Consider the following 25,783-nt stretch of genomic DNA (forward strand, 5'->3'; position numbering starts at 1 on the left):
ATGCTTACACCTTTTTGTTTTTATGTTTATGTTTATATGTATCAAAGAATAAAATCTGCTTGTCCCACAAATATCTGAATGAACAAGGGAAAATAAATGAGACCTAAATTCAGGAAGAGATGAATGCAAAACACTGAGTAGAATTAAAGTTTTGGAAGCAAAGATATGAAGCAAAAATTTTTAAAGCAAAAATGCTTGGAATTCAAAGTTGTATCAAGAAAAGATATTTTCAGAAACCAATGTTATTCCTCACATCCAGTGAGTGACTGTGACACATGAAGCCACATGATCAAAGAGATTCCATACAAACTTCAACACAGTAGTTTCAAACAGTTTTCTTAGACTTAAGTAGTAAAGGAGATTTCATTGCCTTAGTGTAAAATGCCACTTCTTCTGAATCAGTTAACTAATAAGCACTAGTGATTACAACAGTTCATAAAAGAAGCCATTTATTGAAAAGAATCTAAACATAAACACTTGTTTTTTTGTTCAGTTAAGCAAAACAGAAAAGTTTCCACATCAGAAAAAAAGTCAGAAAAGTCACTGAAATGAGCCTTGTTTTTTCAGGTAAAGGAAATGGAATTTAAAAAGAAAATACACACAGTGAATTAACATAAAAATGTAAGCCCAAACAAGACAATAATACAGAATGCAGTCATATTCACACAGTGGCCATTTGGCTCCAACATTACTTAAATTGGAGAACATTATAATAAGTCTTTTCTTGCATTTTAACAGTACCAACAGACAGTGACGTCTGTATATTTCACAATAAAACATACAAATAACTATCATCACACAACAGTCATCAGCATTCAGCCACTTCCTGCTTAGCAAGAGTAAACAGAAGGAATTCCATAAGATGGAATGAAGCCACACAAGCACAGTTGTAGAACGCACCTTTGTGTTGAATGTATATTGTATTTTTAATGTCAACAGTTTTGTGATGTATTTGTATGCAAGATCACATAATGCATATCACAACTTACAGACTATATAATGACAGCTACAGCGGAGCACAAACAGCATTTCATTGTGAATTAACAAATAGCAATAAATAAACACCCATATAATAATCATGATACTGTAGCTAGTACATACTGAGTCTATTTTTTTTCAAACTTGGTGACAAACTATGAGAAAGTTTGGGTAGATACTGCAAAATTTTGGATCATTTGAGTGTCTATGTTTTTACTGAACAGAAAAAAATGGCAGAAATATTTTTTTTAAGATAACAATTTTGGTGAAAAAAGATATAAAAGCGTGTTTTAACTGGCCTCTGTGTGAATAGGATCCATGTCGGACTGAGACTGAAGCATCAAAATGCCACTATATTAAGTACAAGTTAAAAGGATGAGGGAATCAGTGGGAGAATTATGGACAAGGGCGATGTAGAGAAGACAGTTTGATTCAATTCATTTCCTTTTTTTTCTCTAGGTAGAATAGGTGCAAACCCTGTGCAAAGACTTTTAAGAGCAGCATGGATAAACACATGTTAAAAAGATGTTTACAATATTTTTAAAGACATATTTCCCTTTCATCTCTGCAATGAATTCTCCCGTAGTCATCGTCCGTCACCGTTAGCGCAGGACTGCAGAAAGGGGGGAATTGTGCAACATTAGATTACTGGAAATGCTGAAACATCAAGATTTTGAGAACACAGATGTGCACGCCTTATGGGAGACTTATGGTTGAGGCAGGAAAGTGATTACATTGAAGTTGATTCATACAACATTAAACATAGATCTATGGGTCCCATGTCTTTGTTGACCTCTATGATGCTAAACATATGTTTGAGTTAATTTCACATTGGAAGTTTGAGGGTACAACAATGATCTTTGCAGGAGGATGTAAATGCCTATAAGAAAGGAGCATCACTGTTTATATATTCTTGTGGTTGTAAATTACAAGAATGGGAAAATGTGTGAGGGTGAGTGTCCAGATTATTGTTGTATTTGGAAATAAGAGACATACTCTTCTTTCTTTTATGCACAACTTGTACCATAATGCTGCTGCTGCAAAAGATAGGTTCAACATATCTCCCGCTTTTAGGATGTTGCTGGTTCTACTGACACTGATCACAGAATAAAAACAGGTTGTGGGGTGACAGATGCACAGGAAGTCACTGACTCAGGTGGTTCAGCATCATCTGCAAAAGATAGGGGTGGCTTCATGACCTTAACATAGGTGCACAGATATTGACAGAAAAGTGTGAAGCTGAAATCCAGTTCATTATCCAAAGAAGCATTTCTGTGCTGTGGTCTGGCAATTTACAAGTTTATCATAAAAACAGACAGGAAGTAACAGTCTCCATCTTTGATGTTGTTATGCAGCAGTTCTTGTGTCATTTTATTGTTATGTAAGGAACCATTACAGTATTTGCTATTGTGTAGTGCCTGGTAGGAGTCATACCCACACATTTGCACAAACAATATAGCTTGCACTTATTTTCTTTGTAATGATTATAATTCCAAACAAAGATCGATACCATTGGATACAATAACAGTATATCCATTCTTATCAAACCTCAACAAACCACTTCAGGTTTTAGAAAATGTTCTATACTTAAACAAGTGACCTAAATTAATTCAATGAATGATTTGTTCTTGTAACAATCAATGGGCAGACTGATAACTGTCAGGGATCTTCTGACCAAAGTTTCAACATTAAAGGTTTTGAATAAAATGTGCTGGTTAATATCAAAAGAAATTTACTCATCAAGACACAGGTATGAAAAGGTATAAAATCTATACACTATGTTTGGTAGAATTTGATGTATATTTGATAGTATATGTGTTAATGGCTGTGTCCTATTTTCCTCACTCAGACTGGTAAACACTGGCTTACCAACTACCGGTAATTACTTTGCATTGTAGTAACAAATTACTAAAAAAGCTAACTAAAAAGTTGGTTAAAAAAGTAATCCAGAGAAATGTCAACAATACCACCTTCTTTAAAGTAGTCTTCGACAGTTTAAAATCTGAATTTACACAGTCTTGAGGACCACTGTTTAATCTGACATGCTGCAAAATTTCAAATTTTTCCTGCAGAAAACACATTAATTCAATGATGATGTAATGTCATAAACATAGGTATTAACTTACACAGAAATTAATACAATAACAGCACAATGGGTGTCATCATTCCCAGGTCTGAAACCAGGCCCGATTTAAATTGTGAAACTTTGACAAGCTAAAATGTTTTCTGTGTGAAAAAGTACTTGAAGTCTTTGAAGTTGGTGCTCTTAAGTGCCGTGCATTTAACTTTTGTTGCTCAAGCGAATTAACATTTGTCGGTTATACAGAGTACATGGAGAAACAGTTATTTACTAGCTGGTTAATACAAGGCCCTGTGTTTCTTGAGGCAGAGGCATTATTTATGTGACGGTCCATGTTTTATGATTGTTCTTTCCTAATGCTTAGCTTACTCAACATAGTCGTTCAACCCAACTTTCCTAATTTATTATTTCCTAAAAAAAAAAGTCTGATTTTTTCCCCCAAGGGTGCTCCCATCATCATCATCATCATCATCATCATCATCATCATCCTTGGTAATCATGGAATTTGATTTCTGGTTGTCATTTTCAAGGAGAAAAATAAACTTAAACTCAGTCTCAGGTCATGTATATGATCCATTATAGTGTAACACACAGTTTGGAATATTCAGGGGATTTGTACTGATGTGTCAAAGCACTCAAATAATATTTCTGGACAGTTGTGGGCTTTTTTTTTAAACGATAGTGTTAAGACTTTTACATCCATCCACTCATCCATCCTTTATGAAATCTGGTCCATCATTTCTCAAAAGGTGCTCAAAAGGTATGATGCTCTCTGTACATTAGTTTGAGTGCAGTTTCTCCTAAACATGTGAGACTTTTTGAGTCTCTCTGGCCTGTTTGATGCTGTACAGCCACTTAATGACTCTAGCATTTCGCTCCACGGCAGAGATCCCATATGGAACACGTTCCCCACCATCTTCTTCCTCATCCTCATCTCCATCTGACAGACCCTCATTTGAGGAGCGCCGTGACCTGTCACAATCAGATGAGATCATAGAGGCTGAGCGGAAATTCAGACTGACGATATCCGAACTGGCTCTTGCAAAGTTCTCTGGACCAACGGCTTCCAGTTCCTCAGGGTCAAGGCCACAGTAGTTAAAAAAGCGTTCTACATCAGCTCCAGCCCGAGCGTACCTGTCTGACAGGTCTGATTTAGATCTGTGTAAAGAAGAGCGACGGGCTGCAGAAGAACCAAGTTCAATCTCCAAATTTGCATCTGCTGAAGTGATGGAAGGACCTTTAAACTCACAAGGGAGCGACTGAGGTGTGGCGTTGTCACAGGATGAAGGGGACTGAGTTGGGCGTGGAGGAGGCCGTGAAAAGGAAAGTGGAGGAGGAAGTGATGCTGGATTGGGTTTTGGAGGGAGGGGGGGCGCTGAAGAGCTGCTTGACCGGGCAGTACGTAGTGGCTTTCCATTGCACAACCGCAAAAGATCAGAGGAGGAGTGAGATGTGAGGAGAGGAGGCAGTGGAGAGTGAGATCGATCCAAAACTGCTCCATCAGTTCTTTCATTCAGTACTCGTCTGCTGAGGTTTAGATTCCCACCCTGGTGTGGACTGTGACATACCCCACTACTGATAGGAGGGACCTTGAGTGAATGGGAGAAGGATCGGAGGGAGTGCGATGTGCTTGGACTGGGGACAGATTCTGTTGGTTGCTCATTAAGTGTCATCGTAGATCGGTAGGTTAATGGCATCCTAGGGGCAAAAGCAGAGGGGTTCAAATGTAATGAGTACCCAAATAACATTGAATTGATTCAGTCAACTCATGAATAACTTTAATTTAATATGATGTAAAATCAATTCCCTCTTTGTGCAAAATGCAAAACAAAAATATCAAAGCTTCAGATTATAATGCTCTCCTGGGGGAAAATATATATATTGAAGAATAGTATCCAACATCCAACATTAATGCATTTTTGGCACAATTCTATATACAGTGGGACCTCTACTTACGCTATTAATTCGTTCCAGAAGTTGTTTCGTAACCTGAAAATTACGTAAGTAGAGACGCATTTTCCATGTAAATGCCCTAATCCGTTCCAAGTCCCCAAAAATCCGAACATAATTTTTTAAATAAATCATAAAAATGCATCACAACATGTAACAAATACATGTTACAATTAGATTACTGCACAATAAATGTAGGAATTCAGTGCAAGGCTTCTCCAGGAACAAAATGAACTTTATTACAGGCTAATCTTACATTAGCCTCAATACTAGAAACGAACGTTAACACTTGTGGTAACACCGCCATCTAATGGACAAACATACAAACACCCACAATAAATAAAAGTTAAACGAAGGCAACGCTGGGATACACACAAACTTGTACAGATTGACGTTCCTCCTAGCCAATGGGATGACAGGGAAATGCTAGGCGATAGCCAATGGCAGAGCAGCTACAAGCAAGTTTGCGTTCGCTAAACTCCACGAGCTGTGAGTAGTAGCGGTAGTGTATTTTTGCCTTTCGTATCCTGAAATTTCTTTCGTAACAAGAGGAAATATTTTCACGTTGAGACGTTTCGTAATCTGAAAATTTTGCATGTAGAGAAACATTCATAAGTAGAGGTCCCACTGTAATTGTTCTACCATTTCTACATTCTTACTACTGTATATTAGTTCAGCTGCCAACAACAGACTGTAAGACCGGGGCACATTCTACAAGGACACATCAGTAACCTTTGTGCAGCCTTCAGCAAGAACATTTAAGCACAAAGGGGATAGATACCTGAGCATCAAATCTAATGTTACTAAATCATTAAACTGAGTGGGAAGTCATACTGGAGCAATCATTGTGTTGTATATGTGCTGAACTATATCCTAGAAAAGACCTATCAAACAGCAGCACTGGTATAAGATACAGATGATCTATCAAATACTTCTATTCTCCAAGTTCAGTATCCAACTCCAAATACATCATACTTCATTAGTGCATATACATGCAGCACTGCGTTGCTGTACTGTGATGGAATGACTGCTGTGTGTTCACGCCCTGGTCTCCTTGCCCAGTATTGTCAATTAACAGCACACATGGACAAAATAATTTACAAATTAAATAAATAACTATGTAACTATTAATTAACTATTACTCTTACTTGTGTGCAAAAACAAGTAACAGTAACATTAATAGATATGTTACTTCCTCTATAAAACTGTCCTGTGGTGTAGTTCTGTGTAAAATAAATTCAGTTCAAGCCAAAAACCATGTTGCACAGCTCTCCTCTGCACTAAAACATTTAACCCCCTCCTGGGAATAAAAATTATTGGTATAATTGATTGGTAATTGGTATTGACTTCATTATTACTTTGTACTGGACAAGTTGTTTGAACTCAGGAATAGTCAGTTATGGCTAATATACTGAAAACTATGGCTATTGTGACTTACCCTGATGGAGTCCAACTCCTGGACATTCCCCCTGATGACTTCATTAATAAAGCACTTTTAGCTCCTCCCTCTAGTCCTTCAGAGGCAGCCCCTGATGAAGATGATGAGTTTAATAGGTTTTTTAGGATCTCAAGGTTTAAATTCTCACGCTTACTGTTACCACTGCTTGTCGAACAACTTTCTGACTTGGCATTGTTATTGGAGGCTTTGAATGGCAACCCACGTCCATTTCCACCTTCATCAATCCCAGAGCCTCTTTTGGGCACAAGGCTGTGACTAGAGTGAGGCTTTGCAAGCACGGGTGGTTTGATTGGCTCCTGTTTTGCATTAATAACTTCCTGACTCTTGACATACTTGGCCTTGTCAGCTTCTAGTCTCTCAACAGCACTGAGACGCTTCGGATTAGGCTCCACCTGGGACAGGTTAAAAATAATGAGCATTTATAAATACAATTCTTTAACAATATTTTGCTTCTTTTTCTGCTGTTTTTAAAGTAACACTTAAATATACTAATGGTATTTTTTGCAGTATTAGATAATAAGAAATTATTTAAATTATGACAATGTTTGTTTAGTTTAAATCAAATTCTGTTAACTAGATGAAAAACAGACATCTGTAATACTTGTTGTAATTATTGTAAAAGTTAGTCTTCAGACTCACAGCTCATTTTTATTATAAGTATACTTTTATTACATATTTATGTTTTCAAAACTTCCTTTTTAAAAGACTCATGTATAAATAACAACGCTTGTTTGACATGCAACAAAGGGGCACACAAAAACACACATTACCTGTCTCCTGAAGTAGTCAGGACCTTTATTGAGAATTCGCAGGGGTACTGCGGAACTGAAAGGCGTTGCTGGGCCAGGGGCCTTACTATCTGGAAGGGCTGGTGCCAGCGTCTCTGTCGGCATGGCAAAAAGGCGATTGGGGTGGCTGGCCGTTGTGGCAGCGGGTGCAGGGGGGCTGACAGAGGGAGGGGGTCACCAGAGGACCCCAAAAACATGAAGACACAACTAAAGAAGAACCTAGAAAGTAATAAACCCTGTGTGCCTCCTCTATGCCATGGGCCTCTGGCACTGACCTGAAAGGTGAAAAAGGTGGTCAGTTTGCAGAGTACAGTACCATTGTATTGGCCGAGAAGGACCCCTATCAGCATGTCTATAATAGAAAAACAACAGAGTAACAGACATGTCAGTAAATAGACAGAGACAAGTGAGTGCACTCACAGAATGGTAAGTGGTTTGGACCAATGGTGTGAATGACTGCTTCCACAAAGCCAAAAAATGGTGTTGTTGCCAATCCAATCCCAGGTTTAAGCTTTGCCTTCAGCTTGTTGCACTGTTTGAATTATGAAAAAATATATTTAAAAAAGCACATGTATGCTCTCAATAACATACAGTCCAGTATACAGTGTATGTACACCAAAAATCAAACAGACCAACAAGTGAAATTTAAAAATATATACTTATTATAAAATGATGTAAAAGATTTTACCTTTTGAGGCTGATTATGTAGTGCTTTTATTAATAGGTAAACATCTACTCATTATAATGAAAGCCCTGTTGGTTCTACATTTTGATACCTGTGGAGAGCTAACTGCCTTATTCCAGGAAAACTGCACTTAAATGCAGTAAAAATGTGGTCAGTGGATCCATAAATATACTCTAGGCAGGCTCACGCAATCATTCCTCAAGACATGCCTCCAACCAACACATCACCAGTTACTCTATCACTTTGAGCTCCATCACAAAGTGCACACTGATTCACAGCTTGAGCGGGGAAATGAAAGACATTGGATACACAAATTTGTTTTTGTTTATTCTATAGTCTTTATTATCATCTTCAACTGAAACCTGAGCATTTAGTGATTAATAAGGCAATATTCTTTGGGTATATTTATCAAATTTCACAAATAATATACAGTGTTTATATTAATGAAAAACTTAGTAACAAAATAATAAATCTAAACATTACTGATCACTTTGAACTTGAAAATGTCTTTATGTTCAAATCAATCATTTCCACATAACTAATTCCATCAAGATGTTTAAAAGATAAAATACAATAAAGTTCTGTCCTGTGTGGGGTTTTTTTGTGTTGTAACTACGCAGAACACCATATGTTTCTATTTTACCATGAAAACGACAGAGAGAGACAGGGAGAGAGAAGGAAAGAGTTCACGTGGATTGAGAATGTAGATTTTCTCTATTTCTGAAGCAGTGAATTCAAACTCACTAATTTACTTACACAACTTACGGATGCTTTCTCAGTCTTGGAGGAATGTGCATTTATTATATAACTTCTTGAAATGAAAGCTTTAAACCAAAATATAGCTGCCAATAGCATTTATTACCTGATGACCGTCTTGAGAGAGAGGGACATGATTACAGCCCTCCATGTCTTATTGTGTTGCACAAGCATTCGAACAATAGAAAGTGCACATTACACAGTGCTTAAAATAGTGCACTGAAAATGTTATTTTCCTGTCAAAGAGGTGATTCAGGTGAAAATGAACATTTCATTTAGGTCTCTTTCATCTCAGTGTTTCTTCAAAACATTTAAGCAAGTACCACAGAATGGTAGCTTCTAAAACCCAATAATCTCAACACATACTGATCCTCCCTTTAATTCACTATACTACATCAAAGAAGAAAACTGAATGAATGTTTGCATGGCAAGAAACAAAATTGTTTTAATCATGCAAAGGACAACTCACATACTGCTATATGATAATGGTTATTGTCATTTATTCTTTAAATTTTTATTTAGAAAGCTCTCATGTATTAATCTTCATCTATTTTTCCATTTTGCTGACAGCATCCCTTAGCCCATTCCTGATTGTTTCGGCTTCGACGACCCGTTGTGTCTGTGTACACAAGAACACAATGAACCAGATGGCCTCTCGGAGGGTGATGCTGCCCGCAGAAATGTCCGCTTTTATCTATGCTTCAGCAGGACATCAGAAACACAGAGGCAGCATCCAGTGTAGATTTATTTGCATGGGAAAAAATCATAACAAAATTATATGAACATAATATCATTAACAGTATTTTTGTTTTGTACAATGTCAGTACTTAATGCCAAGTATTGACTATGGGATATCACCATATCAAATATGGTGACACCACTAATGCAAGCCATCTCTGCTTTCTCACTAGATCTGCATGGTAACTGTCTTGTGAGCCTGGATATCTTATAAGCGTGAATATTTTTCTCAGCTGTCACATTAAACTTGACTGTAAGAAAAAATATCCATACTGCCTTAAAAAAAATGACACAAAAGGTTTTTCCCTATATAATTGTGCTACTTCCATCTTAATGCTCTTTACACCTGTCACAGACCAGGAACATTTTCTTTAAAGTACTCCCAATGGAAATGAATAAATGCATTATGGTATGCATTATCAATACTACAAAGCAGATTGTCTTTTGCATTATTACCGCTGTAAATAGCACTACTGTACTCCAAAAACAGATGAACACAGACTTTCCAGCAGACTGAAAACTCACAAGCCATGTTTAGATGAAGTCCATTAGTACTGATAATTGAAAAACATGAGCCTCAGAGATGTGTGGAGAATGGCTGGGTTATTAAAAGGACTGAGAGAATTCTGAGAGAAACATTATTAACCTTTGGGAAAAGATTTCTGCAATTTGAATCAAAGAATGGTGACTGCAGATTTCAGAAAATTAGGACGATCACAAAAATTAAGGTGGTGAGGTGTGATATTTTAGAAAGTGGAAAAGGCTGAAAGCAAACTGTGAGCCTTTTAAAGGCCAGGCCCAATAGAAGAACATACAAATCTACTTAAAAATGTGCAGGAAGCATAACAATGGAGTTTCTGGAGTGACTAAGGTGATAAACTGGAGGTGGAGGATGACCTGTACACTGAATAGGTTTACTCAGCATCGGGCTGAGAATAGAACAGAGAAGAATCTATTTTGAAGATTTTACCAAGAGTAAAGGCACCAGCTTGGCAAACCAGCTTGTTATTGCATTACATTCTAAGAACAAATTCAAAGGTACAGATTGGTCTTTATACATCTTCATGTCAACTACCATGAATCTCTACTGATTTTTCAATCTTTGAATTTCTCATGGAAACTGATGAACATATTATCCATAATGCATGTATGTTCCATTCACACTCTTTATGTCCTTGGAAATCAAAGAACCCACATTTTCAACTGTTTCAGCAAATATACCTAATTGTATAGAAACCATAGTTCTGGTATTTGGATAAAACATATGTGTAGTCTGGAGTCCATAAACCAGATTCTGAATTACCGTAATTTCCAGACTATAAGCCGCTACTTTTTTCCTACACTTTAAACACTGCGGCTTATTCTACGATGCGGCTTATTTATGTTTTTTTCGTGGTGCACTATCACAACTATTGCTGCATTAGCTGCAATAGTTGCTGCATTACAGCATATTAGTAGCTGCATATTAGCATATAATACAGCATATTAGTAGCTGCATTACAGACACCGTTTGAAAAAAAAAGCATTTTCCGGTACAACATATTTGTTTATGTTGCTAAGTGGATTAAATTAAAAGAAAAGTTAAAAAATCCTGATGTGATAAAATTTGGATTTAAGGTCTCTGTATAAACATACAAGTGAAAAGAGTGGCTGTTGTTTCTTACCTGTCTGTTTGTCACTCGTCAGTGACTCGTCTCTTACGGTAATAAAAACATATACCGGTACTGAATGTTTTCGATCTAATTTTTCATATTACTACATGGGATACCTGCGGCTTAAAATCCGGTGTGGCTTGTATAAGTACAAAATTGATTTTCTTTCTAAAATTAGATTATGCGGCTTATAATCAGGTGCGCTCTATAGTCCGGAAATTACGGTAAATGCCTAGAAATGCTTCACCTCGCCTTCAACATAGGCTGCTTTCAACTGCTGTATTGTGAGTCTCTCTGTCCCTCTCTTTATTTTTGTCTTTAGTATGAGCTGCTGCTGTGGACTCACATTGGCTCATTTTCCATAAAGAATATTCCATGGTTTCCCAACAGTTCTACACTGTTTCGGCAGTGTTTTTCTCCATTATTTTCATGCAAGACTGCAATTCCAAATATACAGTCACAACACCCTAAGTTAAAAGACAACGGGTAAAGGTTCTGGAGTGGCTAAGTCAAAGCTTAGATCTCAATCCAATCTAAAATTTGTGGATGGATTTAAAAAGAGCTCTTTACTCCACAAGTAAGCTTGAGCTGTTTGTGAGGAATAATGTAGAAAAACAGCAGATGATCAGATGTTTCATCCTAACTGAGACAGATCCACACGGACACAATGCTCTAAAATGCAACCAAAGGTGCATCTAACAAATACTGACCAGGAGGGGGTTAATATTTATGCACTCTAGAGCACTGGAAGGTCATGAGTTCAGAAGAGTCTTGATGTAGACTGTTCCAGAGCACATGTGTCAAACTCAGTCCTCGAGGGCCACGATCCTGCCGGGTTTTCTGTCCTACCAGGCTGAAAATGCATTCAGTGAGATGGAAAACCCGGCAGGATCGTGGCCCTTGAGGACTGAGCTTGACATGCCTGTTCCAGAGTGATGAGCACATCAGGTTAAGAAAAGAGGTGGATGAAATGATGCACCCATAATGCCTAATGCCTGCTTGTACAAGCTTGTGGGGCAGTGATATGATCTAGGGTTACTGCAGTTGGTCAGGTCTAAGCAGTGGCGGGCCGTGCATTTCACACCTAGGCCTTCAGTAGTGCTCTGTCTGAATCAATCCAACCCTCAATAACCATTTTATGGCTATAAAACTTCCAACTACAACTGCGACACACATAAAAAAAATCATCAAAAATGACCTGATAAAATTGCAATATTATTGTGGCGAGTTAGGGTTTTAGGTTGCGGAAGAACTCAGACACAGACTTCCGCCAGCTTATTCTGCAGTTCAACTGCAGAAAAGCGTCACTTTATTAAACACGGAACTGAAGACACATGAACGAAGGAAGGTCTTCAATCACACACATTACCTGGCTTGTGGTGTGCAAGTGCAAACAGTAATTAAACAGTAATTAAATACATCAACAACCAGAACTCAATAAATAGAACACTAACATTTAAAGTTGCAAAAGATAACATTTACACCGACCAAAAACAGGGTTAACACCAACCTGAACCCACAGACACACTGCCACAAAGCATGCTGGGAATTTCCCACACTGACCCTCCCCAACACGCTAAATTATTTAGGAACATAGCAACATTTTAGTATAATAATCAGGATTTTTGATTTTACTCACCAAAAATCCTGATTATTTGTACACAAAATCCACCCTCCTTTCTTTCCTCAAGAAGATTTCAATTACTCTGTTGTGCAGATTATCCGTGCCTTTCAGTTCCATCAAGAAGTCCTTTTCTATCGCCATCGAAGCTAATGCTGAAAGTCGAGCCTCTCCTGTCGTATTTCTGGCATAAGTTTTAATTCGCTTTAGGGCTGAGAATGTCCGTTCAACAGAAGCAGTAGACACGGGGATGGTCACCGCCAGACACAGTCTATCAGTCTTTTTAAGATTTCCCTATTTTTCTTCACCTTTTCGCTGTGGAGCTACGTTTCCCTGCGCACTTGCTCGCTCAGCTGTAGATCCATTCTGGTTTCCCCAAAAGTTTTGGAAAGCACAGTTGCTTGTAAGTGTCCGGCAGTGCTTTGATGCCTCGTTGCTGCCTTGGTTAGGCAAGCCAAATTTACAAATTCAGTGTGGCTCCAAACACCATGTCGATCAGTGGCAAGTAACAAGCACTCCCAGCAATACAATTTGCAGCGTTCCTCGGAGCCTGTGAGCCAGGAGTACCGCTCGTAGTTAGTGGACTGAAAGTGGCGGACAAATCCTTTTCCCAGTTGTGACAGGCTTGCTAGCTTCGGAGTTGCCCGAAATTGCTTAACGATGTCAAGCTTTTCTTGAAAAGTCCGTCTCGAAAATGGCTTTGACAGTAAATCAGCGACTAAATCCATTTCTTCATCTACTTCAGCCATTGTGGGTTGACAAAACAGCTATTAAATCAACACAACAATATCTTTGCTTGTGCAGCTCCCTACAGATGCAGTTTGCAAGCTCTGGCTCGTACACTCTCTGACTATCCAATCAAAGCGCGTGAATACGCTGACGTTTCCTACGCCTGCTAGAAGGCCTTGGGGTCGCCAACTCAAAATCTGATTGGTTGAAGCAACAGTTTGATCGACATTTTTTTTATGCTACAGGGCCTGCAGAACTGATTGTGAAGGCCTCCAGGCAGATTTCTCTGACCCTGGCAACAAATAGTGGCTGAAATGTGATTGGTTAAATGCTTGAATATGAAAATACACGTCTGGAAGCAGCGCAACCAGGGGGCTGGCAATGAAAGGAAGCGGACAGACCATTTGGAATTATTTAATACCTATGGAATTATTTAACACATATTCATGGACAAAATATTATTTGACTGATGTTAATTATATTTTGAAAATATAATTAACATCAGTCTGTGATTCAGATATATTTAGGCCAGCAGAGAAGGCCTTGCAGGACCTGACAGCCCACCACTGGGTCTAAGTTCAGCAACGATTGAGGTCACATGAGTAACTTTTGATCAAAATCTCTCCTTCAACTCACACATTAAATTAGTCTCTAGAAGTGCCTTTTTTCACTTGAGGAACATCACAAAGATCAGGAAACTGCTGACGCGGCATGATGCTGAAAAGTTAGTCCATGCATTTGTTACTTCCAGGCTGGACTACTGTAACTCTTTATTATCAGGGTGTCCAAACAACTCTTTAAGAAGCCTCCAGTTGATCCAAAATGCTGCAGCCAGAGTTCTGACAGGTATTGACAAAAGAGATCACATTACTCCTGTACTGGCGTCGCTTCATTGGCTGCCCGTCAAATTTAGAATAATTTTTAAAACCCTTCTTTTGACCTACAAGGTCCTCAGAGGCCTAGCTCCATCCTACCTGGAGGAGCTAGTGATACCTTATCAGCCCAATAGACCGCTCCGCTCTCAGAATGCTGGTCTACTTGTGGTTCCCAGAGTTTCCAGGAGTAGAATGGGGGGCCGAGCATTTAGCTACCAGGCCCCCCTGCTATGGAACCAGCTCCCTGTCCAGGTACGGGAGGCTGACTCCATCGCTACTTTTAAGATCAGACTCAAAACCTACCTCTTTGAAAAAGCTTATTGTTACTAATTCAGTAGTTCCAGTTACTATCATAGACAGACAAATTATCATACTTAGGGGTCGTCTAATCGTTAGGTCACATCTTAGTTATGCTGTTATAGGCCAAGGCTGCCGGGGTCCGGAAACATGATCACCTGACAGACCTCTGTCACTCCACTGGGTCATGGTTTCCTCTCCTCTCCTTTCCTCTCCTCATCAAGCAGACTAGTTATGCTGATTCTTGTGTAGTTTTTCTGCTTCTCCCTCCCCCCCCCCCTCTGTTTATTTACAGGTATCGCCGCCCTCGGAGCTGCATAATGACCTCCGGCCCCGCTGAAGTGATTGTGCATCATATTTTTTGTGTGTGTTTCTGTGCTCTGTGCCTCTCCTCTCCTCTCCTCTCCTCTCCTCTCCTCTCCTCTCCCCCTCCTTCTCCTTTTCCTCTCCCTCTCCTCTTCTTTCCTCTCCTCTTTCCCCTCCTCCTCCTTCTCCTTCTCCTCTCCTCTACCCCTCTCCTCTCCTCTCCTACCTATCCTATCCTCTACCTGTCCTCCCCCTTCTCCTCTCTCTTTACCCAGCCGGCCATCAGCAGGAGGGTCCCCCTACATGAGCCTGGTCCTGCTCAAGGTTTCTTCCTGTTAAAGGGGAGTTTTTCCTTGCCACTGTTGCTTGTCTGGGGTCAGGCCCTGGGATTCTGGAAAGCGCCTTGAAACAATTTTGATTGTATAAGATGCTATATAAATAAAGATTGATTGATTGATTGAATATAATGAATGACCAGTGGCCTAATGTACAAAAACGTTGTGTACACACTTTTCCACATTGGTGTGGAAGAGTCAAACCTCAACAGGTTAGTGCATCGTTGATCCAACAGAGAGGACAGAATGAGCCACTGAAGGGCTGTCACATCCAAACAGACAAACTCAATAGGTTCAAATGGGAAACCACAAAGAACCTCTAGCACCAAACCCAAATCCCATCAGGGAATGTTTGGCTTAATTTCAGGCATTAACCTGGGGACTCCCTTTAGGACTCGCATGGTAAGAGGGTGAGCACCTGGTGTCACTCTATTAAACCTTACAGGCAGAACATGACAAAAAACTTCAGAGCCAAAAAGGTTGTCAACAGCTCCAAAAAGTTGATGTGGAGTCTACATTGCACCAAAGTCCACAACCCTCTCAGATGGAACCTATTTCCAACCTGAGGAAGAAAAACTGTTGACTGGGGATCATAGAATTTTTTTGTAGATTTACACAAAATTCTAGTGCTTGGATGTGCATCAGTGTTTGTGGCAGCGGCAAAGCTGCCTGCTCCCTGGAGCTCACAACGAGAACCCAATCGTCCAGATAAGCTAGTATGCGAACATGTGCGTCTTTGTGCTTCTTTCTCAGCTCAAACTTAGTCTGGATGGCATCGGGTGACTGGCCAAACAAGCCACCTATTGACACAGGTTCATCCAAATAGATAGCCTGGTCTCTCTCTCTGCAACATCATACAGGGTTAGTCACAGGTGCCTATGTGCCACGACCATGGAAGCCATCCCTTTCTGCACAGCGGGATGTGATCCATAGAGATCCTAACCTCATTAAGGAGAGGGACCAATGGATTAGTCGAAGACATAATCTCTCTGAGTTCTGCTGGAGAGCTGGATATGTCTAGACCAGGGGTGGGGAACCCCCGGCCTCCGGGCCATATACGGCCTACGAGACCATTTCTACCGGCCCGCAACGCAATAAGATTTTTATATTTTATATGTGCACTTATACAGTGGGATCGTTCGCTAAACTCTGCGAGCTGCGAGTAGCAGCGGTAGCGTATTTTTGCCTTTCGTATCCTGAAATTTCTTTCGTAACAAGAGGAAATATTTCCCTGTTTTCTGAGATAAAACTTTTCTGAGATTATGTTAGGTCCGAGTCAAGGTCAGGGTCAGTGAACACAGCATGTGATGTACGTAGTGGGCTGGACTGATTGACACGGACGAAAAATGCATAGCGAAACACGCTAAACTCGACGAGTTGAAAGGACAGATGAGTTTGGATATAATTAACGCTGTTCGTCGGAGTTTGGAGGCTCAACAAGCAGCTTTTGCACGACCATGTACCGACAGAGAGAATATTACGCGTGCAAGTTTTGTGGTGAGTGAATTAATAGCCACGAAGCTGAAACCTCACGCCGAAGGAGAGTTCGTGAAGGAGTGCCTCGTAGCCGCCGCTGAGGCACTTGTGCCGGACAAAGTAAAATTGTTTCAAAGCGTGAATTTTTTTCGTGAATAACTATTGAACTAAGACATACAGTATATTGTTATGATTCCAGTGGCTAACGGTATGTTTTTATGGTCAAGGAATCTAAATATGTAGTCAAAGTATATGTGACAGACAATTCTCTTCATGACGGAGCTCAAAGTACGAGCTGTGCTTGCTTGCGACCGGTAGATTTTCTCCAGCTGTGAGGCGGAGAACCTGCAGTGCTTTGATGGGAGTACTGCAGAGCCACTGACACTTTATTATGGGGCGGGGCAAAATACGAGGTCAAGGACACCTCTATGAGTGGAATATTGACCAGACTGGCCTTCTCTTCTCCGTCCAACTCCAAAAACTGCCCACAGCCAGGCACTGTGGTGCAGGTGGACAGTGGTTTGTGCCATGTTGATAGTTCTGGTTCTGGATAGTTCTGGTCTTCAAGTCAGTGAACTTAGGCACGTTTAGAGGGGAGGGAAAGTCCCATGAATTGTGACAGTTTTTGAGCATAAGAACTGAATAATCATAATAATGATCATTGCCTTAAAAAGTGTGAATATAGGTTTTTTCAGCAGGCCAAAATGTGTTGTACCAAGTGAATTGACTGAAAGGGAACCATTGATAATATCAAAAAGGGAATTCTTGAGAGTGATATAATAATTAGTGATAAACAGATCAACAATTAACACACCCACTCTTTGCAATTGCATGAGGGGATATAAAAGTTAACAATAATGGCAGCAGCGATACTATTAGAAGAATAGGACTGGCTCCTCAGCCGCTTTAGATTCCCAAGGACAGTCCTCCAGGAATTGTGCGCAGAGCTGAGGCCACACTCTATAAAGGCACCATTACAAGATTTGTTTGTTTAAAGAGAAAGCATTTTCTCAGAATCATTCACAATGTATCTTTGTTGCGCAAATGCAATTAACCAGAATGTTGCAAGGTGTGCTTGACCCACACACGATTCATGGTCGCAATGGGCTAAAAACTGGCACAGTACAGGATGGGTAGCTTATTGGTAACTGAATCATTTAAATGTCCTAAAATTATCATCCCTGACAGGTGCTGAGTGACTTAATGTTTTATGCCTCTACAACAGATGCCACAACAAGCCCCTTAATGTCACCTTGTTTAAATTATTTATCATTAATCGCACGTGTAAGGTGGTAAAGTGACTTGAGTTTCTATGGCACACAACTGCATTCATTTACAATAGTGCGTGATCCGTGATAGTGGTGTGTCAAATTCTCAAATGATTTCATTTTGTGCAGAATATAAGATGTCTTCTGTTTCATGGCTTGTTTCCATTGTCCGGTCACGCAGTGAGGGGAATCCCACCCCATTTCTACTCATTTGCATATGTACTTGAGGGTGTGGTGAGGGAAGAGACTGATATTCAAATATGCACTTAATTCCATACTGATTGGGAAGCAACTGTGCTTGGATTTAAATGCACATGCACAGTTTTATACATCTGAATTTGTTTGTGCATAAATATTTTCCTAGATTTCAGATTTAAGTATGAAATCCAAGCATGTCTTTTTAAATGTGGCCTGGTTTGCTGAATTTCTGTGTACCGTATTTTCACGACTATAAGGTGCACCTAAAACACTGAGATTTTCTCAAAAATCAACGGTGTGCCTTATAATATGGTATGCCTTGTGTGTGGACTGAGTTCCAAAATCTGCTGTGCGCCTTTGGTGGGTGCACTATGGTAAACGTCCGCCAATCGATTAGCGGCACACCTACGCGTACGGATCCCCTAAAATGGTGCCGGTCAATCGAGACGCGTATGAATGAGGCTTACTTTAAACTGCACGCCATCGAATATGCGGCTGAAAATGGCAATCGAGCAATCTTAGTGTTTTCGCTTTATGAGGAGGCGGCATCTCTCCATACGCGCAAGGACAACTGTTGCTCAGCGGCTGCCAGCGGATTACCAGGAGAGGGTGGCCGTCTTCTGCACCTACTGCCGCGACAAGATAACCGCGCCCAGCCACATCACCAACATGGATGAGATCCCTCTGACTTTTGACATCCCTTTGACCCACAAAGTGGAGAAAAAGGGACCAGCACGGTGGCGATACGCACAACGGGGCACGAGAAGTCGTCGTTCACCGTGGTTCTCGGCTGCCACGGAAACGGACAGAGCGCTGGATGACGGAAGGCAAACACTCCTTCACAAGGACTACGAGGCAGCGGCGGGCAAGTTATGCCACCATATGCGGGTGGATTGTAGATGCATGGGCTATGATACCGTCTTCATGTATTTTAAGAGCTTTCACAAAATCAACGTTGAACCGGAACCGGTCGGTAAGTCCGATTCAGATGATTATAAGAGGAATTCGGGATGTTGGACATTGAAATAGTGCAGCTGTTTAATTCAGATACAGAAGATGAAAATTTTGATGGTTTTGTGGCAGAAGAATGAACATTTTGTTCAATAAATGTGTCGAAACTCACTGTTTTACTTCCGTTGTCATTTTTTACTGTATGTTTCAGCATGCGCTTAATAATACGGTGCGCCTTATGTATGTTTCAAATACAGAAATAGCACCCATAACTGAGACTGCGCCTTTTAATACAGTGCGCCTTATGGTCGTGGAAATACGGTATATTTAAAGCAACAAAAGGAAAAATCATCAAAGGGGCTGAATAGTTTTTATAGACACTGTATTAGTCTATCACACACAAAAAAAAACAGAGAAACGGTGGAACACAAGAATTCCATATCATGTATTGTTATGTGTGACTGTGAAAACAGCAATTTTGTGCATGACTGCCACCAACTGACATGGAGTGCACATTAAAAACTTTGTCTCTCAGCCAATTCAAAGTAAAATTCCTCTGTTCCATTGCAACAATCCAAAAAAACCAGTAATACCATAATCTGCAGAAATAAAGGATTCTTTTTAAACTAGGGACATTTAACATTTCCTCTGGAAAATTTAGGGTTAGTATTGCATATGGCAAACTACACACGCACAGCAATTCTCACAATGGAAAGCATTTACTTTAGTGGAGTGCTGCAAAGACATTGTAAAAATAAATGCATCCATAGTTAATTAAGAGTCAGTTTGAGCATAATACTTACTAATCAGTAACAAGCAGCATTGTACCCACAAGGCATCTAGACATCCAAACCACTGGAATGAACAAGACTCCACTGCGATGTGACAACTATGGATTCTGACAGAGAAAGTATATGGGTGGATGAATGGCTCTAGATCTTGGTAAATAAATACATTTTAGCATTGTTTGTTGTTGGTATGGGAAAGACAGCAATAAACAGAGACATGCTGCACAACCTTAGTAATTTGACAATGCACTGTAATTACCAGCTTGATTATGTAGGACTCTAACCGTAACACTCTCTTATCACTAATGGATCACTAATATCACTAATTATAAAATCCAACATAAGCACAGCAATCTGTTGCGGTTTTGACGTTTCATAAATTATTTCCTAACTCCTAAAATAATGCCATATACAGGGGATATTATATTTACACAGTCAAAAAAAAAGCTTTTGACAACAAAGCTTCTAAACAAAGCCGTTTACAAGACAAAACGGTGGAAGCCACAAGCAAACCTTGTCCAGGTGATGCAAATTCAAAATGCAAATTCAAAATTAAAAATAACTGTGTGCGTGTGAGCGTGTGCGCGCTGCTGATGGTGCAATGCTAAAGCACCCTCCAAAGCAGCAGCAAGAGCCGAGACATAGATGTATGCTGTATCTGTGTTTCGTCCTGGTGAAAAGCTCTAGAGCAGCTCAGAAGCTGTACCTACTGTAAAAGAAGCACCGCATAAATTATGTATTACGTATCATTTTTACGAATACGCGTTGGCTGGGAGAGTGTAACGAACAATAGCCGTTTTCCACATGACTGGAAACAGGGGAAAAACGGGTCACGAGTGGCCTCGGGGATTGCAGGCCCCTGATAACACACAGCTGGGATTGTCTGTGGTTCTTACCTTGTCTTGCAGGTGAAGATAACAACGGCTACTCTCGCTCCTGCTATACCGTTAGATCGGTACTTCGCTTCGGCCTAATTGCATCCTGTTGGCCGCCAGCAGCGTCGCTGTCAGTCTTCTGATTGCAAGACAGGAAAATAAGTGCTTCTTATCAGTACTTCACAATAAAAGTCGAAAAACGACTATGCCTGATTATCTGAAACACACTCACTCACTATTTCGGATTAGCAACAAAATCTAAGTGGTTTAGGAACCCACTAACATAACAATATGTCCATTCATCTTTTACTACCATTCCTATATCTCCCCAACTAGAATGGTTGTAACATCATACATGTGTTTTGAAGGCCGAAACAGATATTTTCCGGTTATGTTACCTCAATGATGCTAACTTTGACGAACAAAACCAACTGTCGTGTCGACATTAAAACCGTTGATAAATAGATTCAGTCGAACTGGAGTAAATTCTACTTTGCTGCATTTCCCACTAAGAATGTGAACTATAGTCCTGACTAGATGTGTAGCATAGACATTAATTATTTTAATAAACCCGGAAAATGTCTCAATCGTATAAAGAAGAATGGGAAGGACCGTTTATTAAAGGGCCAGCGCAGTCTAGACCAACGGATGGATGGATGGATGGATGGATGGATGGATGGATGGATGGAAAAAATCAGCATGGCTTCATATTACTTTTACACTTTCTATATTCACCTGGCCTGATTACTGGGGGGGGTCCCATATACAAAGAATGTTGTCTGTGCGGCCTGCTTTCCCCCACTGTTGCTAGGTAACAGTGTGGGGGGTTGCCCATGTGACAATACCTCTTGCTGTCTCTGGTTCTATATGAAATAACACCATCATTCAGAGGAAAACATAACATGCAGTTATATTGACATCACTTGTACTTTGCCTTTATCTATGTACCACAAACTGATGGATTTCTCCAAACTAGTTGGGCTGCTACATATCAATTCACTGTTGCAACACAGCTTCTTCTGTCTATAAGAGTTACGTTGACACAACGTGGCACTAGATATAATTGTGCACGTCCTTATGTGGACTTCTACCCATATTTCAACAAAGACAGGAGCCACACAGAAAAGTAAACAAAAGGCCAAGGCTGCCATAGTTGTAATGATTGTAGGTATCTCTTGCAAGAAAAACCATGCGATGAGATATAAAGTATGCAATTTATTTGGCCTCAAAAATAATGTTGCATTTGTTCGACCTGAACGTAATTGTAATCAGATACAAAATATGAGTCAGATACGCGCCGTAATTCTTAAAAAAAAGGGTTATGTTTCTTAACACTGATATTCTCTGTGATTCATCCATCTTCACTGATGAATACGTAAGTAAGTAAGAAAGCAAGTAAAGGAAGCAGCAATAAGACAAAGCCAACCCACATCCATCAAGTAGCTCTGGAGCTTTTGCACTGTTAGCAAACACGATGGGAAAATGGAAGCAGAGAGACATACCTATTTGATTGCGGGAAAAAGCAAAAAAAGACCTTATGGGAAGGGACAAGATAACATATTTATCAGGGGATGCACTTGTGATGAGATAAATCTCTCTGTACTCTAGCGCCGTTACCTATCGATTGCGCTATGTTTGATCGGCAATGTCTGGTTCTGGTTTACGTTAACAAGAATCGATTAAATGAAACTGATGACTGTTAGAATTGGTGGCCCTGAACTTTTTGATAGGAAGATAACGGTTTATTATTATTATTATTATTATTATTATATTATTATTATTATTATTAGTAGTAGTAGTAGTAGTAGTAGTAGTAGTAGTAGTAGTAGTAGTAGTAGCAGTAGTAGTAGTAGTTGTTGTTATATTTTTTTCCATGTGGTACACATCCTACCCACTCCGAAATAGTCTCGAAAAACAAAAATAAATCAAAAATAAAAACAATGACCCTAAATAAATCTAAACTAAACAGTTCACTTTTATCAGCCAGACCGGAATTGTTAATAAATTAGTAATAATTAATAAATGCAGAAAACCAAGAAACAAAATAAGAACAACAACATTCAGACGAAGAAGAAACTTAGAATCAAGGACTTTTTTTGAGCATGCATACAATAGCTCCTTTTCATTACCGAGCTTGACATGAATGGAACTCCAGATACAGCTTAATCGACACAGTGTAATTAATTTAAGTAATTTCAATACAAATATAACAAAGCCGCTCAAACTAATTTTTAAGATGGTTAATATTAGTCAAGAGATGAACTACACAGGGATGTTTTTGGATTGTATTTTTACAGTCAGTACAGAGCATATTTTTAGAACTGCAATGCAACAGTTGTCTCTAATCAAGCGTCAAAAAATGAAACAGAAAAAGAACAAGTGGAGAGGACAATCAGAAGCCCTATTGGTTGATTTGTTGTGATTGCGCAGGCACAAAGCACAGAGGTGGTTTACAAATGTGGTAGTTTAATGACCATCCACAAGAGGGCAGGAAATGCTCCTCCAGTCTGTCCTCCAGTCTGAAAGACTTGTCTGAATAGTGGCCATATGGATTGGACTCATGAGATTCACGATGTGAACATGACTCATGCTTTGACTTAGTTTTATACACTTTGTTAGATTTTAATTCAATAGTTTCCAAATCTTCACTGTCATTGTAATGTTTTAACAATAATTTAACAACAATTAACAATCAACAAAACAAATAACAAGTAACAATTTTCTATATAATTTGTAGGAGTATGGTAATAAAAGGCCACAAAACGTTATCCTTCACTATTCTTCCTTGATTTGCATTTTTTCTTTATTCTGTATCTTCATGTCAGATTGTTTTTACATGAACATGTCTGTATACGTCAGGAACGGTTAGAGCAAGACTTTGATTATCAGAGAAAGAATGTTTTTCCTGGATGTTTCCTCACACCAGGACAGGGAGGACGTTTTGGTGAAATTCTACACCTCAGGGTTTGGTCAAAGTCTGAATGTGTCCTGATCAGATATCTTGCATTTTTCCATTTCTCACACATCATGTAGAATACCTCATAAAGCAGGACTGCATAAAATACATAAATGAACAATTTTAAGGCTGAATAACATGAATTTTGATTTCTGATAGAGTAATGATTCCTCCCACAAAAGCTTTGCATGTTTGAACAGAAACATTGATACTCACTGAGTTGGTGGGAGTATTGCATTCCTTTGTCATGTCATGGGTACCTCCTGGTACCATGGCAACCATCTCAGTTTGTAGTTCTTGCACTACACATGTATATAGAGAACATAATAATTATTTATTCTGCCTGTCTCCATTATTTTCTCATTTTGTATTTGACTGAAAATATAAAGCTAAATACTGAAACAGCATATTTTCAGCATTTAGGTTAGCAGTAAAATGAACATGTCGTTCCTTCAACTACAGTGTCTGTAAAAATGCGTGTTTCAGTAAGGAGGGTATGATTATAATAATTTAAATGAATAAAACTAGGTGTAATTGTATCAAATGTCTAATCATAAAGAAATGCCATAATTTCAATATAGGTGTATGGGGAACCTTAAAAAAAGGTGCTGCGAGGATTCATTGGCCACTGAAAAATGGAACAATGACATATGACAAATCTATCAACCCAGGAAAAAAAGAAAATTTGCCTCAAGATAATTTCTAATTACCACAAATCCCTCAACAGTATTTTCAGGATTATTATAATAATTAGTACCAGTAGTAGTAATAGTCACTTAGACATATGATGGGGACGAGTGTTTTTTCTTTCTCTCTATTAGACCCCATCCCACTACACTGCTTAGGGATATTTTTCCATTTATTAGCATGGTCTTGTTCCACAGGTTTTAAGGTAGTTGTAATTAAAAACTTGCAGTTGATGCAGAAGAGTTAACTAACTCCAACCTCCTGCCATCTCTTATTGTCAAATAGCTTCAAGAAAGTGGTTGCCTAGCAATTATGTGATGACCTCCAAAGCAATAGACCTTTTTTGGGATTTTCAGTCAGGATTTAGAGCTCATCATAGTATAGAAACAGCCCTCATGAAAGTCATTAAACACCCTCTTACAACATCAGATAAAGGACTGATGTCTGTTCTTTCCTGTTAACCCTCAGTGCTGCTTTTGACATAGTTGTCCATCACATTCTCTTAATAAGAATGGAAAAAATACTTGGTATAAAAAGCTCTGCCTTAAACTGGTATAGATCTTAACTATCAGTCTTGTCTCAATTTGTCCACATTAACAGGGCCTGGACGACCAGAAATTTCCTACTTTTGAACTCAGATAAAACTGAAATCACATTATGGCCAAAACAGCTAAGGAACAAGTGGCATTAACCTGTCTCCCAGTACTACTGTAAGGAACCTTGGTCTCTGTTCAATCAGGATTTGTCTTTAGATACCCATATTAAGCAAGTCTCAAAGTCTACATTTTAGTCGCTTTTTTATCACCTGCACATCATTAAAGTTAGGAACTTCCTGTACCAAAGTGATGCAGAAAGATTAGTCAATGCGTCTATTTCCTCCAGGCTGGATGATTGTAATTCAGTTTTATTAGGCTGCCCAAAGAAGTTGTTATAGTCTCTACAGCTGGTCCAGAATGCAGCTGCTCAGGTGTTAACTAAAACCAGGAGAAGAGATCACATTAGTCCAACTGCTCAAGGCCCAGAGGCTAAAGGCCCAGACTCCTGGTGCAGAGCCTGTGTTGGAGTTTTTTTTTGTTTGTTTTTTTCAAGACTTGAAGGATACCTTCATACTGTATATTGCTGAAATTAATGTTGATGTTCTCTGTAGATGTAGCATTTACTGCACATCTGTCCATTCCAGGCAGAGGATTCCTCACCTGTGGCACTCAGGTTTCTTCTTTGTCAGTAAAGGGTTTAAAGATTTTCCTGACCCAGTTTGAGAGTGCACGACTGTGCAGCTTGTAATGCCCTCTGAAGCAAACAACGTTCCGTTCCGTTCCGTTCCGTTCCGTTCCG

The 25,783-nt window shown here is 39.4% G+C and overlaps 1 protein-coding gene across 6 annotated transcripts; it reads right to left on the bottom strand.

Moving 5' to 3' along the window:
• Positions 1 to 432: 432 nt before the first annotated feature.
• On the bottom strand, positions 433 to 21,322 carry fam110b (family with sequence similarity 110 member B). 6 transcript variants are annotated; one of them, XM_057057828.1, is made up of 8 exons: positions 21,204 to 21,322; positions 20,827 to 20,944; positions 19,946 to 20,040; positions 7,676 to 7,787; positions 7,238 to 7,530; positions 6,607 to 6,859; positions 6,447 to 6,537; positions 433 to 4,756 (listed from the first exon to the last, which is right to left on the bottom strand). In XM_057057828.1, exons 5-8 carry the CDS (start codon positions 7,358 to 7,360, stop codon positions 3,859 to 3,861), a joined length of 1,365 nt encoding a protein of 454 aa, XP_056913808.1. In that variant the 5' UTR covers positions 7,361 to 7,530; positions 7,676 to 7,787; positions 19,946 to 20,040; positions 20,827 to 20,944; positions 21,204 to 21,322; the 3' UTR covers positions 433 to 3,858. The 6 variants fall into 6 exon arrangements, with proteins under 6 accessions (XP_056913808.1, XP_056913807.1, XP_056913803.1 ...); XM_057057827.1 differs by having other exon boundaries at positions 6,601 to 6,859; XM_057057823.1 differs by having other exon boundaries at positions 6,447 to 6,859; positions 21,204 to 21,319.
• Between the last annotated feature and the right edge of the window lie 4,461 nt (positions 21,323 to 25,783).

The sequence above is a fragment of the Takifugu flavidus genome, chromosome 15 (genome assembly GCF_003711565.1).
Source record: "Takifugu flavidus isolate HTHZ2018 chromosome 15, ASM371156v2, whole genome shotgun sequence".
Lineage (NCBI taxonomy): Eukaryota > Metazoa > Chordata > Actinopteri > Tetraodontiformes > Tetraodontidae > Takifugu > Takifugu flavidus.